General features: G+C 32.1%; 2 protein-coding genes across 2 annotated transcripts; one reads left to right on the top strand and one right to left on the bottom strand.

Annotated features, from left to right (window-relative positions):
* Positions 1-5,777: 5,777 nt before the first annotated feature.
* Positions 5,778-7,175, top strand: LOC110226200 (putative F-box/LRR-repeat protein At5g41840). The gene is made up of 3 exons (XM_021016935.1): positions 5,778-6,555; positions 6,636-6,770; positions 6,854-7,175. Exons 1-3 carry the CDS (start codon positions 6,418-6,420, stop codon positions 6,977-6,979), a joined length of 399 nt encoding a protein of 132 aa, XP_020872594.1. The 5' UTR covers positions 5,778-6,417; the 3' UTR covers positions 6,980-7,175.
* Positions 7,176-13,913: 6,738 nt separating this feature from the next.
* On the bottom strand, positions 13,914-16,083 carry LOC9306457. The gene is made up of 4 exons (XM_021018446.1): positions 15,937-16,083; positions 15,015-15,156; positions 14,433-14,518; positions 13,914-14,180 (listed from the first exon to the last, which is right to left on the bottom strand). Exons 1-4 carry the CDS (start codon positions 16,081-16,083, stop codon positions 13,914-13,916), a joined length of 642 nt encoding a protein of 213 aa, XP_020874105.1.
* Positions 16,084-19,531: the final 3,448 nt, after the last annotated feature.

Genomic DNA, 19,531 nt, shown 5'->3' with positions numbered 1-19,531 from the left:
ATAGATTCGTTCATCTTGCAGTGAATGAGCATGCTAAGCTCCGCTTAACGAAAGCTTAAAAACTTCCTTACAATTCATAGAAGGTAAGGTAAGAGTTGCCAAATGATGCATTTGGGCTTCTTGCCCTTTTCTAGCATCAACAATAGCTATTAAGGCCGCCGGTTCCTCCATTGAGAATCCTCTGAAGAAAGAGCCCTCCCAAAGAATGAAAATCAAAGATGGTAGAATACACTCCATAAAGGAGGAGTTTAATGGAAATTGATACTCCATATAAGAAGAAAAATAATTCCACACCACATGAACGAAATCATTAGACGAACTTGGCAACATGAGGCTCTTACTCGCAAGCTTAAACTGAGTACTCATAATGGCCTCATACAGCCTCATACTGCGAATAAAATGTGTAATTATTTATAGGAAAATCTTCTATCCTTCTCTTATAAACTAGAGTTTATTTTGCATATAAGATATGATCTTCATGGTTTGTTTCATTGTTTGCATGTCATATTTTTCTTTATTTATCTCTTTGTGTCGCCTTCTTCTTTCTCATGTGCAAGCACTTGGGTTTCTTTGTCTCCGTACTCAACTTGTTCTGCCGTTACTTTACCATATTCCCTCAAGAGCCAAGCTTTTCCACGGTCGAACGGTCGTTTCCTGTTGATGCCAACTCTACCCATTTGAGACAGAACTTCCTCGAAAACACTAAATAGCACATGGGATGTGATTTGCAATCAACACCATAAGGAAGGTGATGGAGGAAGCATACCATGTTTATGAGATTGTGTAAAACCAACTCTGGATTTGTGCTTAGACGAGCTACATCGGCTGTGCTTTCCTGGTTTTCTGGCCCGAGTAGTATGATGTTGGCGTCTTCTGATCGGAACTGTTCGGTATTTTGGTGGTGAAACCGTTGATGGTTTGAGTGATGACGTCACTCGTTGTGGAGATTCTAATGGAACCTGCAAATTCGTGACCGTGTCGACTCTCAGGTTTTGGCTTCTAGCTCTTCCACAATCATCTTTGAAACTTCTTATTATCTCCACCAGACGATTCATTCTCTCTTCAAGACCCTTGAATATAGCCATCATATCAAACTTCACCTTTTTGATCTCATCCATCATATTGACCTTCATCTTCTTAAATTCATCAAGAACTTCATGGAAGAGCTCATCTTGCACTTCTCGGAGACTGGCCCCAAAATCATCAGTTATCTCCATGTTGCTTCCCATACTTTGATACCACCCCACAAAGTGGTCCGAATCAAAGGAACGATAGAACTGCTCTGATACCATATCGATAAATCCTAGTTTAGAACAATCAATGCTATCAAGAACAAAGACAAGAACACTTTGGTTCTCAAAAGATTTTAGAACAACTTACTGTAATTTCTCTCTTCATATTAGATTCTGCAATAAACGATGCTTAAATACACAAAGAAACAACTAACTACTAAGAAACGTGAAACGTAGGCAAGTTAACATTCCCACTAATTAAAATAACTAAAACTGATCTCTTGGCCACGTCATCTTCTTCCTCATTGTATCTCATCAAAATATGTATAAATAATTTTTAAATATTTATTTGCATTTCTAATTAAAGCTAGCAGATTTTATAAAGATACTAACATACATCTAGTCGACTTCATGAAATCCAGTAGATAGCTTACCATGAAAATCAAACATCAACAATGAACAACCATGATCAAATGTGACAATAATAGGGGTCAAAATTAATCTCGTATGTAATGATGTTAGATGTGCTAGAATCATGTGACGAATACTAAATCCAATATTAAAAAAATCCAACTACAGTAGAATGTTAGATCCTGCACTTTTTAAAAGATATATATTTTTGAAAACTAATATATAATCTATATTAAACTATATTTTATTTTGTATATAAAATAGCTTCTAGATAGATTTTTCACTTATCTTAATTTTTTTTTTAATCTTAAATTTTTGTTATTGTTAGACGGTGAGATCTTATTTTTTTTTATAGTACTTGTTAGGCATGGGCATTCGGATTTCAGATCGGATTCGAATCGGTTATATTCCGATTTGGATAATTTGGGTATGAGAGTTTATTATCCGTTTGGATTTTATGAGTTTTCGGTTTGGTTCCGGTTCAGATATATTCGGATTTGGATAATTTGGATAGGAGAGTTTATTATCCGTTCGGATTTTATGAGTCATCGGTTTGGTTTTGGTTCAGATAGGTGTCAGATTCGGATTGGTTTTTGGGAAAAAAAAACTAAATTGTTCAACTTAAATAAAAATTGGTTTAATCTTACTGAAATTTGGTTAAGTTTTGCAAAACATATGTATAAATATTAACAAATATAACAAAAATATTTCCGAAATTTAGGTTATTTAGGATATTTTTGTTATTTTCTATAAAATTACAACTAATATAACTAATCTTTTTGGTTTTCGGATATCCTTTTTGTTTTTGGTTCGGATCGAGTTTGGTTTGGGTAATTCGGATATGAGAATTCATTATCCGTAAGGATTTTTATGAAATTTCCATTTGGATTCGGTTCCAGATTTTTCGGATCGGTTTTTGAATTTCGGGTTTTATGCATAGCCCTAGTACTTGTGATTACATAAATTTTATCATTATATCTACCCTTTGAGTGTAATCAATCAAAAGCTAGTAAATATAATGTGATAAATAATTTTGATAAAGAAGAAAGAGCCAATCAATGACGGGATAAAAAGATACGTAATAAATCCTAAATCAAAATGATATGTATATATATAGATATATATATTAATATTTTTAATTCATAATGTTTTCATATTTGCATATTTTTAATAATAAAAAATTATGTCTTACGATATTAATATATTTTATATTGTAATGTATTCACACAGTTTAATATTCAGACCATTATTACATTTTCACTGTTTTTCACCACTACATAATTTATTACTCTAATCCACAATTAAATCATTTTTTGACAATAGAATTCATAGATTTTCAAATAGTTTGTTGTAAGAAAATATTTTGAAACTAAAATCATTTAGAAAATTATTAAAATTACATATTATTTAACTATTTTATAGACAAAACCATTTTGTGAGCAAAAAACAATAGAAAGACATGAATAAACTAGAAAATTAAAAGAAAATAATAATTAAATAGCATTTGCTGAAGTAAAGAGAGTTTTGGATAAGATATATTGAGTAAATGAAAACGGTAAGAAATCTTGTTGTCCAAAGATGTTGTGACACCTAATATGGCTGACACACTCTAAAAAAAGGTAATTAGGGTTTTGGACACCTTTTCTTCAGTGTACATATATATATATAGCAAAACATATCAGGTTCTATAGTCATCCTGGAAAGACACGAACGTAGCCGCCTAAACTTCTCTGACTCATTGTTGAAGATCGATGAAGCAGATCCGAAGACGATAATGGTGGTAATGAATATCTCATTTTACTCAGGCAAGACACTATTAAATTTTGATCAAATATCAGGTATAATTGTCTTAAATCATTTAACTTTTATTGATTTATTTATCAGATCTAGACCAAGCAATCAAACAAAAGCTAAAAGCATTCTGAATGGTTCTTACTGTCGATATGGTTAGCGAAATTAACGGTACATATTCGATTTAATTGGTTGATTATTACTTCTTTTTTTGTTTTATATGGTTAGCTGAATCACGAGTTTTGTTTGACACTAACCCGTTGAAGCCGCTTGGAGATCTGCTTGAACGTGAGGGCCTTTTGACACAAAGGTAATTTCTTGCTATAACTTTTTTTTTCATAGGAAAGGGACAAACATATACACTGATCGTTGTTAATTTGTTAAATAGTATTAGAATACAACAAGAGTTTAAGTCGGGTGAAGAGTATTGGGCGTTAGAAAGAAAGCTTTGTCTGTTTGTCATGCTCTTTCAATAAAAAAACTGGTTCCGTTTATTGTTATCAAACAATATATATGTGCTGTTTGGTTTTTTGCAATACATTTGCTCATGTGGTTTGCTCTGTATCTTTATAGATTGAAATGTATTTGATGTACTCTCTTAAACCATTTAACTTTAATTTTATTGATTTAGTTGTTAGACCAAGCAAACAAAAACTAAAAGAATTCTAACATGGTTAGGGAAACGATAGAGATTTCATTATTGTCGGTTGGTTTTTATTTTTGTTTTATATGTTTGTTTATATTTTTTATATTCAATATAATCGGTTGGTTTAATTTCAATATTCTCTTTAGATTTGTGATCAAAGTGGACAAACACTACGAGCTTTGTCGGGAAAACGTGAAAGAAGTAATACACTGTCGACGGTACGTCTTCCTTTTTTTTTTATTTTTTTTTATTTGAGACTATTAATTAGCATAATATCTTTCAAGTTGGTTAGATAGAAATTGATTAGATAAAAGTCTAATATTGTTTTGTTTTGTTTTCCTTTTTGATATGAGACTTATAATTGATTAGATAAAAATTCATGTCTTTCAAATGTTAAATTCATTAGTGATTCACATATGTGAGAACAATCTCAACGTAACTTTATGAATCAATATATAAAAACTCAATACAAATTTATGCCTAAACGGCATATTTATACAAAATCCAAAAACCCTAAAACTATCCTATAACAATGAATGGAATTATGATTCCATGAGAAAGGAATGTGGTTTCGGTCTGTGCTACTGAAACTTCAACTAAACCAGCGACTCACTGCTGAACAAGGGCATTAATGAGACTCATGTTCTATGTGATTAAGCATCAGTCAAGATATATTTTAGTCATTCCCGAATATGAAGATGGTTAAAGTCACTGTGAATTGTATAGCACTCCACCTCTAGGAGCAAAGAACTTCTCCTATCATCCTGTCTACTGCACGAGACGTTAAACTATGAAAGTTGAATCGAAGAAGATGAATTTCAGAAAGTAAACATCCAAACTCTTGAGAAGAACTATACTATATTTAACTCCTTATTATTTCTAGGTTTATGTCCCGATTAGGATATAAATTTCATGAACCGATTAGGAGATGAAAAAGATGCTGATGAAAACTAAGGGGAGGAGTAGTTCTCCGTTGTAGTGACCATTGCATAAGTAGAATAGTTTGGGTAATTTTTCTCTGAGATCTTACGATTCTATATGCGGTAATGTGTGATGTTTCCCGGAATGGAAGATTCTTCAGAGCCAATAATTAAAGGGAGAAGTATCTTTCTCACCGGAAAACATCATACGAGATAAAGGTGCCTTGTATCTACATCGAATATCCAAGGTGAACAAACCCGGTACAAGAACTAGAGTAACTATCGGGGAAGTGTGTTTCGAAACCATATTAGGAGTGAGAAAACGGGTCTCGAAACCACAGTTGGAGGGAATATTAAAACTTTGACAGAAGCATGCGGGCGGATCAAGTGTTACGGATTCCACGGTCGACTGCTATGAACAAGTGCTATTACGGAGTCCCTAAAGTTTGGAATTTCGAATTAGTATTTACTATTTCTTTAGCTTACATTGCATCTTAGAAGGTTAGCTGAAGAAGCTTCGTTCGAAAAGTTGGCTCGGAAGTGAAGAGGTTGAGTCTTTCTAGCTAGCCCCATGCCATGAGTTTATCAAGTTCAGCGAATATCAAATGGATAGACTAGATTTGGATTATCAAATGACAATGAGACATTATCATTATCCTCATCAACATCTTCAACCTCATAAAAAGTTTCAGAATAAAAAAAACTTTAGTCTCTTGAGGGTTGGGATAAATACGATCACAAAACAAGGTTCCAAATAGTTCCAGTTCAAATTAATTAGTACTAACTCTTCGAGCACAAGACATCCATATAGAAGCTTGTTAAACGTTTGTACAAAATCTCGACTTTGATGACTCTTTATATTTCCATCCTCCAATGACTTACAAAGAGAGGAGAAAGAGTTCTGAAAATTTTTATGCGTTCTGAAAATATCTTGGCTTTGAATGCAAAAGCTCAAGCTCCATTGAACAAATTCCACGTTAAACGTGAAGATGTTGTTGATCAATATTGGGTGTTTAAATGGATATCCAAAGTGTTGAAACGTGGTGCGTTAGATTTTGATGTTCGCATTAGAGGATGGAAATAGAAAGAGTCATCAAAGTCAAGATTTGGTATAAAAGTTTAACAAGCTTCTATCTAGATGTCATGGGTTCGAAGAGTTAGATTAATTTGAAGTGGAACTAGAACTATTTGGAACCTCAACCATGTTCCGTGATCGTGTTTTTCCAAGCCTCAAAAGGCTGAAGTTTTTTCGTTCTGAAACTATTTATGAGGTTGAAGATGTTGATGAGGCTAATGAGAATGTGTCATTGTCATTTCATAATTCAAATCTGGTCCACCTAGAATATTCTGATAGTAGGCTGATAAGTATCATCAAGTGAGTTTTGATTCGCTTGTTGAAGCTAGTCTCGGACTTTGAATGACACCTGATCAGATCATACATGTAACATGTTCAAAAGGACTTACTTTGGAACCCAAAGACAAGAATAGTTTGAAAACCCTTCTCATGGGAATATGCAATATTAAGATCCTCTACTTGTCTTGTGACACTCTTAAGGTCAGTCCCATCTTTTTTAATGAAAGTTGACAATTGACAACTAGTTAGTGATGATATAGTTAACTTGGTTTTTGTTTCAGGAACTTAATGACTACAGTGAAACAATACCGGTATTCAACAACCTGATGCAGTTAACTATTGTACCATGTGTAGAGTACGAATCACTGCGAGGTCTACTCAAGAATTGTCCAAATCTAGAAACCCTCGTCTTCGAAGTAGCATACACATTCTTCACATTAACAACTAACATGCTTTTACACAAAAATAATTTTTGAAACGGTCTCTTTCTATGTTTTAGGGACTGCATCACGAATCTACTAAAAGATGTGATGACGAGGATAAGTGCTTGTGCGAATATACGGATGACTGTGGAGGAGAAGATCGAGCAGGTCAAGCACTTCCTAAAGATCATGTCGAATCTTGAACAAATGATATTGTGGTACGTCTACACCAGATGATACCATTAGAAGTTACTTTTATTCGCCCATGAATTAAAACTCATTCTTAAACTCATGAAAAGCCTCATTTAGTCTGGATGACACAAGTGTTTTTAGGAGAAACAAATGTTTATGCAAAACTTGAAACATAGAAAATGAAACAAACGTGGAAAAATCATCTCATTTTCAGATTAAATAAAAAAGTTTTAATGTATGTGAAGTCAAGTAATCAAGTTGTGATTGTAAATTAGTGTTACAAGTCACTCCATATATAAAACATAAAGCTCCAACGACTTAATGAGGGCAACTACGAGAAAAACACAAGTATCGTGGAACTTAGTTAGTTCTTTTACTTCAGAAGGGACACCATGTGGTTAGGACGCCGCTCAAATGCTTTTTTGGAGAAGCACACAAAGAAAAGGACAAGCACTAACATATATTTGCCTAACGACAACATTTCGTTGAAGTAGCTGAATGAGGTGATGGAGCAAGTTCAGGAGGGCCGTTAAAAAGAAGGACAAGCACTAACATATGACAATAAATTTTGAAATTATTGTGATGTTTGTGACATGTAAAAATTGTATATTTATTTAGTTCATACAATACGTTAATATTGTTATCCTATCAAGAACCCATAACATTCATTAATATGTTCACATGCATTCTTGTGATGAATAAAACCATACTACCATTTTTTAGTTTTTATGCTAATAGTTGGTTTTTGTTATTAAAAAAAACGACAGTATTTGTTTACATTTTAACACAATTGTTGACTATTGTGATCATGTTACAAAAAGAAAAAAGATGGACTAAATAGAAGATGATCATTGAAAGGGAAGGAAATATACAGTTAAGACAGTCAATTCATTTGCTCCACATTATGAATTTAAGGTAATTAAGTCATCGGGTCCACTCACTATGTTTAAATATATGTATACATACCAAGTATATGAAGATTTTTAGCAAAAAAATGCAGATATATATATATATATATATATATATATTAATGTTTGTTCATATTACTAAAAGCAGAGTTTATGAAGATACATCTTGTAACGCCCCGACCGTCCCTACCAGTGGGCCCCACGTCCTCTCTCGGGCCCATGGGCCCTACATCTGTCTGACGGCTGGTGTGTTACGTCTAAGAGGCTTTAAAGACTTGTTTACCGACCCTACAAATCACCACATGATCTTTCCATGTGCTTTGTCCTCACTCACAAAGTTTCGACAATTACTTCCCGGAAGGTCACCCATCCTGAAATTGCTCCAGCTCAAGCATGCTTAACTGTGAAGTTCTCTCAGGACTGTTGACCAAAAAGATAAGTGCACTTTGGTGACATAGGTGGTCAAATCAATTCTCTTAAACCTCTTTGCATGCACCACTATATTTCTGAAATCGGGGTGTTACAATTCACCCCCACTAAGAGATTGTTACGTCCTCGTTGCGCACCAAGACCGTCCCTCCCCCCCTCCCCCGACGGTGTGAGCCCTTTTGACTCCACACTCGCCTGGATTCGGCTCTGATACCACTTATAACGCCCCGACCGCCCTACTAGTGAACACCCACGTCCTTTCTAGGGTCCATGGGCCCCACTCCTATCCGACGGTCGGTGCGCTACGTCCAAGAGGCTTGAAAGACTTGTTTACCGACCTTACAATTTACCACATGATCTTTTCATGTGTTTCATCCTCACTCACACAGTTCCGACAATCACTTTCCGGAAGGTCACCCATCCTGAAATTGCTTCAGCTCAAGCACGCTTAAGTGTGGAGTTCTCTCAGGACGTTTGACCGAAAAGATAAGTGCACTTTGGTAACATAGGTGGCCAAATCAATTCTTTTAAACCTCTCCGCATGCACCACCATATTCCTGAAATCAGAGTGTTACAAAAATAGCCCCCCAAAAGGTTTGTTTTTCCAAAAGTAGCACAACATTTCTAAAATTCCATAAATAGCACCTTAAACTTTAATTAAAATAGAAAATAAGAGCAAACACTAAAGTAATATTAACTTAAATCAAAATTTCTTTTAAATGGTGGAAATATATACCCTAAATTGGAAATAGGGAACCCAAACAAAATAACACCAATTCAATATCTCTTTTAAATGGTGTAAATACATACCCTAAATTGGAAATAAAGAACCCATATATAATGTTTTAAATTTATTTCTAATTTATTTTGGTTGAATAGTTTTTATATAAAAATTGTGGTATTATTGCAAAAATAAACTAGTGATAATAATTTTAGAACAGAACTTAGTGTTACTCTCTTTCACAACGGAGTTTATTTTTGTATCACAGTTAATTCATACATTGTCAAATAGTATGTTATATATAGAAAGAAATATTTTAAAATTAAAATAGTCTTGGAAAATTATTAGAAAGTAAATTTTATTTATTTATTTTGAAAAATTAAATCAATATATCACATTTGTTGAAATAAAGAGTTCAGATTGACAAAATGATAAAATTTTAGATTATTTATTGTCCAAAAAAGTACAATTAGGGTTTACACCTTTTATTTCTTCTGTATACATATATTGAGCATTAAGAACCTATCACCTTATAAGCTATTTACAACTCTAGTCGATGCTGAATATATTTGTGAATTCATTATATTGTGTGCGTTTTCTTTGTCATAGGAGGAGAACATACTCGAATTCCAGACTCAAATGCTAGATTGTGAAATTATTGTGATGTTTGTAACATGTAAAAATTGAATATTTTTTTAGTTCTTTGTTATTACACTACGTTAAAACCATGAAGACTAGCACTAATATTGTTATACTATCGAGAAATCCATAATATTTACTAATATGTTCACATTCTTGTGATGGATAAAACCATCATACCATTTATTAATAATATTATGCTAATAGTTGGTTTTTGTTATTTAAGAAAAAAAAACAACAGTATATGTTTACATTTGACAAAATTATTGACTATTGTGATCATGTTACAAAAAGAAAGGAGATTCGCTAAAAAAGAAGATGATCACGAAATATACAACTGTCAATTCATTTTGTCAATTTAAGGTAATTAAGTCCTCGAGTCCACTAACTATATTTAAATATATATACATACCAAATATATAAAGATTTTTTAACAAAAAAATCGTAGATACTAAGATTTACTAAAAGCATTGTTGATGAAGATGCTAAGATACATCTACTTGACTTCATGAAACCCAGTAGATAGCTTCTATGAAAATAAAACATCATCATTGAACCAGCATGAACCATTAATATATATATATATATATATTTATTTATTATGAAAACAATACAGATAGAAATTAATATAGTATATATTAATGTTAGTGCAAGATTCAAGATGAATAATGAAACTAATATTTTTTTTTATCTAAAAAATTCTAACCGCAGTGGAACGTTGGATATTTAATTTTTAAAATATAGATTTTCTTTTGAAAACTAAAATAAAAATCTATAATAATATATATTATATTGTACATATAAGATATAATATAGCTTCAAGACATATTTTCAATATTTTCAGTTATCTTCAAATTTTGTGATTTTAGAAGGCGATATTTATACTCTTATATAGTATGTGAGGGCATAAATTAAATCACTGCAGTTAAGGATTTACTATATGTGTTCTGCTTGCATGTAATCAATCAAAAATAGTACGAAAAAGTAATAAATAATTTTGTCATAGAAAACGGCTGCAATCAATGACGAGATTAAACAATACAAATGAACCCTAAACCAAAGTGATGTATGTGCTATTTTTAATTTATAATTATTATTTTTTGTCAACCATACATTAACTAAAAATTTACATGGTAGCCTAATCTGAAAGAAAAAAATCTATAAATACAATATCAGAAAATAACAATCTAGAGGATCGAGATAAATAATCTACTTTAAAACAACAAGAACATAAAATATGAGATAGTGAGGAAGAGGGCAAGAAAACTCAAAGCAAACCAATCTTATGGTTCACCGTAACGTATATATGGCTATGTTGTTGCTTATTTATTGATTTTGCGCATTGGTCATGGGATTGTTGTTGCTTATGTACTCCTATGAAATTAAAGTCCCATTCTTTCATTTATGCTTGGCTAGAACATTTCCCGAGAATAGACTCTTTCGTTAACACTTGTAAATTCCTACTCTTCCATAGTCTCCCAAGGATCCATAGTGCTAATTTTTGGAATTGCGGTTGAGCTTGATTGCTAAGATTTCTTCGACATCTTCCTTTGCAACTGCTTATCTAATTTTTGTTTCGTTCCAGCTGTTTCCTGTGGCATTCACCACATAATTTCCAACAGTTGGATTACGAGGTCGTCGCAGTTTTGGTGGATGTGAAGGCAACCAGGGATCGGACCAAGCGTTGGCGTTGATCATCGACTGTCTCCAATAGTGAATCACAGACCTTGTCTTGGCAAATCTCGACTTTGTAACAGTAATCTCTAAGCGTATGAAGTCTTCTTCTTTAGGGTAGCATTTAACACACAATCTGGATTTTGTAGAATTCACCACTAGAAAATTTATTAATCTATTTCACAACTTAATTTTTTTTTGGTATCAGAGTTAATTCATACATATCCATATAGTTTGTATAGAAAAATATATTTTAAAACTAAAATAGTGTTGGAAAATTATAAATAGTAAATTTTATTTCTTTATATTAAATAATTAAATTAATATATTACATTTGTTGAAATGAAGAGAGTTTAGATTGACTAAAAGATAAGATTTTAGATTATTTGTTGTCCAAACACGTTGTGACACCTGCCCACTCTGACAAAAAGGGTAATTAGGGTTTACACCTTTTATTTCTTCTGTATACATATATATATATTAAAGCATAGCAAGTCTTAGAGAACCTTTTCAAAAGACAAGAACCTAGCCGCCCCCATAGAGGCAAAAACTTCTCTGATCCATTGTTGAAGATCGATGAAGCAGAATCCAAGTGCTAGGAGATATAGCGTAAACCAAATACCCAGATGCACTCTTGTAGCTCTCGTTGTAATCGGCAGTGTGGCAACGTTAGATCTGCCTTTGTACGGGAAGAAGGAATCAATTTCAGGTAAGACAATATCAAATTTCGATCCAATATAATATATACTTGTCTTAAACTGTTGGTTTTTATTCTTTGTTTTATGTGTTTTTATTTTTAATAGATATGTTGTTAATTACTGTATAGATCTTTTAGGAAAGTACACATACACAACGAGCTTTGTCGGGAAAAATTGACATAAGTCATGCACGGATGCATTGTGTCAACGGTACGGTACGTCTTGTCTTTTTTTTTGTTTTGTTGTTTTTTTTTATTTTTGTTTTGTTTATTTGAGACTTTTTATTAGCATAACATTAGCTCAAATGGGTTATATAGAACTTTTTTGTTTTTTTTTGTTTTGTTGATATAGGACCTCTATTGATTTGATAAAAATTCATGTCCTTTAAATGTTAGTTTGATTTCTAAAAGTGATTATGACAACAATCTCAACTTTATTAATTAATTAGATTAGATGTGTGTTAATTATACACGGGTTAATCGATAAATGATTATTTTATAAAAAAGTAGTAATTTTTTGCCACTGTACAAATATCATATTGAATTTCAATTGAACCAACTGTAAATCTTATCATATATTTGGGTTTGAAACCCCCAATTATGTTTTTTTGTTTCTTTTAAATTGTATAAAGATTATTAGTTGATTATATATATAAAGATTTCGTAATTTAAAATTTAAAATTTTTATTTTAAAACTTAACCAACGATAAGTCAAAATACATTTGTTAGTTTAATGTTGTAACTCTCATCTCAATTTATATACTCTATCTAAATATCCCTAAAGCACCTATACATTTTAAAAAAAAATCTCTACTAAACTACTATACTATACTATGTAAGCTAAACTTTGGATTCATTAACTTGTCTTAAATGTCTTACTCAAATATGACGACTACAATTAATGCACCATTCATGTTGATACTACATATTTTAATTTACGTAGATATGTATTTCAATATCATTTGTTTTGTTTCTGTTAAAAAAAATAAAAGGATAAACATATTTCAGTTTCAAAACTGAAAAATATTAAAACACGTATTAAAATCTAATTAATTAATTGAAATTTGTCATATTCGTGAAATACAGTTTTGCAATATGACAAGCTATATTAAGAGTGCTGAAACTTTAAGTAATAAGATTAGTAAAATTTTATTTCTTTTTTCGGGTAGGATAAGATATCATAACTCACCTTTATCTAATAAGATATCATAACTCAATAAAATTCCATACAACTTTAGGCCTATATGGCTTATTAATAACAGTGAAACTTTAACTAAACCTGGAAGTCAATACAATTTGACGCACGAGTTTGCATCAGGGAAGAGATTTTAGTCATTCAAGAACATGAAGATGGTCCACTGGTTTTGCATGCATGGTTTAGGTTTTAAGGAGCCACATGGATTGCATGTCATTGTGAATTGTATAGCACCCCAACTCAAGGAGCAAAGGACTTCTCCTATCATCTACGAGATGAGACGTAAAATTATGATGTTTGAAAGGAAGGAGATGAATCTCAAGAAGTGAGCTTCCAAACTTTTGAGAAGGAGTAAATGTAATTAACTCCTTATTATTTCTAGGTTCATGTCCCTACGCTGAGGACAGAAATTTGCATCAACTAATTAGGAGCTGATGATGAAAACTAAGAGGAGTTCTCCATTGTACATTTTACTTGGATGGGTATGTATTTTCATTCCTATCTTTTTTTCTTCTCAGATATTTGTTATATAGAGAGAAGCATCTTAAGACTTAGCACTTAAACTACTTCTCCGATCCAAGACTAAAGAAACACAAAAACCATAAGCTACTTAACTAGCAAGTTACACCATATCATTTGTCTAAGAAACAAATCACTCATTGGTGGTTTTGCTGATGAGAGACTAGTGGGTGTGAGGGATCACACCTCCTCCAGCAATTGTTTCTTTGATGAGTGTGTCAAGCTCCTCATCTCCTCTGATCGCCAACTGCAAATGCCATGGAGTTATCCTCTTCACTTTTAGATCTTTGCTCGCGTTTCCAGCCAACTCAAGAACCTTTGTAGTTAGGTATTCAAGGATTGAAGCCGTGTAGACATCAGCAGTGGCACCAACTCTACCATGTGCAGAAACTATGGTCTTGAGTTGCCTGTGAATACGACCCACTGGAAACTAAAATAAACAAAGAAACAGTATCAGTGTGAAATTTCATAAAATTAGAGTACAAAGAGACATGAAATTTCTTTGTTTACTTCAGTTTTTGATGGGTCGTATTCACATGCAACTCAGGACCAGAGTATCTACACATGGTCGACTTGGTGCTACTGTTGCTTTCTACACGGCTTCAATCCTAGAGTGTCTAACTGCATAGGTTCTTGTGTTAGCTGGAAACGCGAGCAAAGATCTGAAAGTGAAGATGATTACTCCAAGACATTTGCATTTGGCGATCACATGAGATAAGGAGCTTGACACAATCATCAAATGAACAATTGGTGGATGAGGTGTTGTCCCTAACATCCACAAGTATCTCATCAACAAAACCAGAAAGAAGTGATTTGTTTCTTAAGTTAAATGATATGATGATGTTATTTTCTAGTTAAGTAGCTTATGGTGTTTGTGTTTTTTCGTCTTGTTGAAGATGCAGCAAAATCCGAAGGCCAGAATGGTGGAAATGAAGATCTCATTTTACTAGCTCATTAGGATTTAACCCGAGATACTCCGCGGGATTATATTTTATTTCTTTACTTAGCAACATTGAAATTTTTTAAAATTTTTAGCATTAAAATTATATGACATAAATTTTTGATGTTTTTAGATTTACTTCGTAGAATGTAATTTAGTATCGTAGTATTGCAATTACACATTTAGAGGTGTCAAAGGAGATTAACACTTATTTTTAAATCATAGGCAACTTAACTAACAAATCACATCATATCATTTGACTTTAGAAACAAATCACTCCTTGGTGGGTTTGTTGATGAGACATGTGGATGTGAGGCAGTACACCTCCTCCAGCAATTGTTCCTTTGATGAGTGTCACAAGCTCCTCATCTCCTCTAATCGCCAACTGCAAATGCCTTGGAGTAATCCTCTTCACTTTCAGATCTTTGCTCACATTTCCAGCTAACTCAAGAACTTCTGCAGTTAGCTATTCTAAGATTGAATCCGTGTAGACAGAAGCAGTGGCACCAACTTGACCATGTGCATAAACTCTGGTCTTGAGTTGCCTGTGAATACGACCTATTGGAAATTGAAATAAACAAAGAAACAATATCAGTTTATAATTTCATAAAATTAAGACTGCAAAAAAAAATGAAATTTCTTTAGCAATAGATATGTGACATTTCATAAACTATGCAAAGAAATCTCTTTTTTTTTTGCAGTCTATTTTGAATATGACTTCAGAAGTTTGCAGTTTAAGAAGATATATCTTTGTAGAAAGATTAGACTAATTTTTAACTAAATATGATAAAAAAAAAAACTAATTTCTTAAAACATCTATGTCTTAAACAAAACTTTTTTTTGTTAGAATGAGTATCTTCGTAGAATTAATTACAAATCAAAAAACAATAATTATATCTAGAAAAAAAAACACAAAAGGGTAAAAGCCCAATCATTGCATCGATCCTCGTGCCTCTCTCTCCCTTGAAGGCGATTCTCATATCGATCCTCGTGCCTCTCTCCCCCTTGAAGGCGATTCTCATATCTACCTTTTCCGCTTCTGTTTGATCTTCATCGAAGGTTTTTGTCTTCTTGTTTGTGATCCAGGATGGAACAAAATCCCAAGGAAGAAAACTGGCGGATCTAGTGTGTCGGAGGAAAGAGATCGTTGTCAGAAAACCAGACTCTTCCAGCAATGGTTTTCGATTTTCCGAGGCAACTAATAAGCTGGGTATATTGAGTCTGCCGAATCTAAGGCTCTGATCACCTTGCCATCGACCATCAACATGGTCCGATCCATTTTTACAATTCCAGAATCGTAGATACCCAGCTTCTCGGTTGCCTCGAAAAATTGAAAACCACCGCTGGAAGAGTCCGGCTTTTTGATTGCGATTGCTTTCCTCCGACGCACCATATCAGCGAGTTTTAATCCTTGGGCTTTTGTTCTATCCTGGATCACAAACAAGAAGACACAAACCTTCGATGGAGATCAAATAGAGGCGGAAACGATAGATCTGAGAATCACCTTCAAGGGAGAGAGGGGCGTGAGGATCGATGCAACAATTGGGCTTTTACCCTTTTTGTTTTGTTTTCTAGATATAATTATTGTTTTTTATTTGTAATTAGTTCTACAAAGATATAAATTATAACAAAAAAGGTTTGTTTAAGACATAAAAGTTTTAAGAAATGAATTTGTTTTTATCATATTTAATTAAAAATTAGTCAAATCTTTCTATAAAGATATATCTTCTTAAAATGCAAACTTCTGTCATATTCAAAATTTACGGACCGCACAAATGCCTTGTTGGAGAAGCCAGAAAAAGGAAATATACGGACTAACAAAATTCATTTTCTTCTTAAAGTATGTAACCATATAGTAATGGGGAGGTTATTATGGCCTTGTTCTCTTTATGTTTTTTTTTATAAAAATGATCACTAGTATATTAATTTCTTCGGACTTAATCCGATTTTGGTGGTTTAGGTTTGATATAAATATTTGATTAGGTTATGGCGAAGAAAGATCAAAATCTCTTCTTCTTTTATTTTTTATTTTTTATGGTAACCAAAATCTCTTGTTTCTAAGAGAGTAGTGCATTACTCACGCAGAGACAAGCTACTGTTCTAATATTATCTGGTTCTTATACGAAAGATATAAACATTTAAACCAACAAATGTTAATGATCGAAAACACTATAATGTGATGTGGCGACGGATCATCATAATTTTTAAAACAATTTGTGATATTTAATTTTAATAAAATAATTAATTGGAAATATTATGTGAGGTTAATTCATGTTGTAGATTTTAAAAGAAACAAAGAGTGTGAGTTACTCATAATAATCCGACTTACTATATGGTTTCATGATCAAATTTATGATTATATCTTATATAAATGCAACTGTATGAATATGAGTGTTAAATTAACTAATTATATCGGATGAAGATATATTTTTGCTTTAACGGACGTTGTTTGTGGGGTTTGTAGATAATATGTACCCTTTTAAAATATAAAAATATATCATACCTTAATACGATAAGTGTTAAATTCTTACGATAACCTAATTTTTTCACAAAATTTTGAGGGTTTGGTCTTTTTTATTGGTCAAAGCGCCTCAAACTCCATTGAATGAGCAAGCATTACAAAATAAATTAAAAGAACAGAATCCACCAAGGAATCCGTTAAAATATTGGCAACACGCGATACATGATGGTTGGAAACTGAAATAAAGCGATGCAAAATGGAACTAATGTCCCAAACATGTCCATGATACACATGCCAGCCGTGATACACGCCCAAAATTGTGGCTGAGAACAGTCTTCAAAGCAATTACCTCTGCATTAGGCAGAGGAAACGTTGAGTCAAAAAGGGGATCCTTGAGAGATCCGTTCATCTTGCGGTGAATGAGCATGCCAAGCTCTGCTTAACCAACACCCACTTTCTAATGTTGTCGAAAAAATGTAATTATTTATAGGAAAATCTTATACCCTTCTCTTATAAACTAGAGTTTATTTTGCATATAAGATATAATATAGCTTCTCGATAGATTTTTAAAATTTTCAGTTTTGTTTTACTATTGTGATTGTTAGAGGGTGAGATCTTAACTTGTTAACTATGTGATTGCATAAATGTTTCATTATGTATACCGTTTGTGTGTAATGAGTCAAAAGATAGTAGGAGATGTGATAATTTCGACATAGAAGAAGGCTCTAATCAATGACGGGATAAAACGATACCTTTTTTTTTTGAGCAACTTTCGGAATACGGGATAAAACGATACCTATGAACATAAAACCAAAGTAAAACATTTAATATTTTTAATTCATACCTTTTTTATATTTCAAAAGATGGGGAAGTGGTAGATGAAGTGGAAGAGGAACTGGCGATAGCTAAATGATGTGGAAGTGCAAAGGAGAAATTGATTCACTCAATTGATTTTCGGCAAGTAGAAGATAATCGATTTTTCATACTCTCTCTTTTGATTCTCTCCTTTTCACCTAGTTAAGGAGCAGCCACCAAAATTCTTTTAGTTCACAGATAAAAATAAGTCAAAAAATTTTACACCAAAAAGTTGGCTGCCATGAAAAATAGAGGCAGGCACTAAATAATATTTAGGGTTAACTCTATGATAACGTTTTAAAAATTGTATATGCTATTACAGACAATGTTAAAAACCTAAAGAATTAAAAATATAAGCGGAAGTACAATATTTTCACGAACCCAATATATCATAGCGTTTGTCTATTTAGAAACGCTATAAAAAAATTAGGAATAAGTCAACAATAGCAAAACACACATAAACGCTATCTTGTAATGCTATTAAAGCTCAATATTCTTGTAGTGTCAAACCATTAATGCATCAGACTCCAAAATTAATTTTAAGCTTTCGGCACTTATATTTGCATTGTTTTCAACACTATAAACTTTATTACTCTATTTCACAATTGAATCCTTTTTACAAAATATAATTCACACATTTTCAAATTTTTGTTATAGAAGAAAATATTTTGAAACTAAAATTATATAGAAAATTAATAAAAAGAATTTTATAGACAAAACCAGTTTGTGAGCAAAACAAAAAAAAAGAGACAAAAACCATCCAAAATACTAAAAAAAAACGAAAAATCAAAAAAATTAGATTATTATATACTCCCTCTAATTCTAAATAATAGATTTTCTAGAAAAAAAATTGTTTCAAAAGATATTGTTTTAGCCTTTTAGGTTTTCTATGCAATATTCATTAGTTATTATTGATGAATTGTAAACTTCAAGAAAAAATAATTGAATATCATTGGTTTAGAATTATAGAAAATTGTAAATCACAAAAAATGATACATTTCTAATCAAGTTTTAATATGTGTAAAAACTCTAAAAAATCAATTATCTTGAAACAGAGGGAGTAGTATTTTTCTTAGAAATTTTTGGGATTTTCTTAAAATCACCTGTTATTCAAATTGTGATTTTAAAATCTCTTTCCAAATCCTATGTTATTCAATGAAAGATTTAGAAAAACCATATCAAATTCACTGTTATTAGGTTTCATACTTAATATTATACGTCTCTTTGTTTTACTAACATTTTTGAGGATTCTCGTCCCTTATCATAAGCTACTATAGGTATATATATATGAATACACGTGACCTAACTTAATTAGGTTAGCTTTAATAATAATGACATTCATTATTATACACATTACCTAAGTTGGATTATGGACTTACGAAAGACACATACCTAACATAATTAGGTAAGTCCTTTTAATAATAATGACATTCATTATTAATCTAAAGTAAGTTATAATTCTTCTCACGCGTGCATATATATATACACATATTCTATCATATATAATATTAAGTATGAAACCTAA

The sequence above is a fragment of the Arabidopsis lyrata genome, assembly GCF_000004255.2.
Source record: "Arabidopsis lyrata subsp. lyrata unplaced genomic scaffold ARALYscaffold_7, whole genome shotgun sequence".
Lineage (NCBI taxonomy): Eukaryota > Viridiplantae > Streptophyta > Magnoliopsida > Brassicales > Brassicaceae > Arabidopsis > Arabidopsis lyrata.
Note: the sequence above shows the minus strand (reverse complement) of the source record. Positions and strands in the feature narration are given on the sequence as shown.

Bases quoted from the DNA above. Each gene is read 5' to 3' on its own strand.
- LOC110226200 (XM_021016935.1), top strand. From the start codon at position 6,418: ATGACACCTGATCAGATCATACATGTAACATGTTCAAAAGGACTTACT. The intron at 6,556-6,635 runs GTCAGTCCCATC...TTTTTGTTTCAG, and splicing joins TGTCTTGTGACACTCTTAAG to GAACTTAATGACTACAGTGA. The intron at 6,771-6,853 runs GTAGCATACACA...TCTATGTTTTAG, and splicing joins TAGAAACCCTCGTCTTCGAA to GGACTGCATCACGAATCTAC.
- LOC9306457 (XM_021018446.1), bottom strand. From the start codon at position 16,083: ATGGTGCGTCGGAGGAAAGCAATCGCAATCAAAAAGCCGGACTCTTCC. The intron at 15,157-15,936 runs GTGATCAGAGCC...ATCTTAGAATAG, and splicing joins TGTTGATGGTCGATGGCAAG to CTAACTGCAGAAGTTCTTGA. The intron at 14,181-14,432 runs GTAATCATCTTC...TGTTTATTTTAG, and splicing joins CCAAATGCAAATGTCTTGGA to TTTCCAGTGGGTCGTATTCA.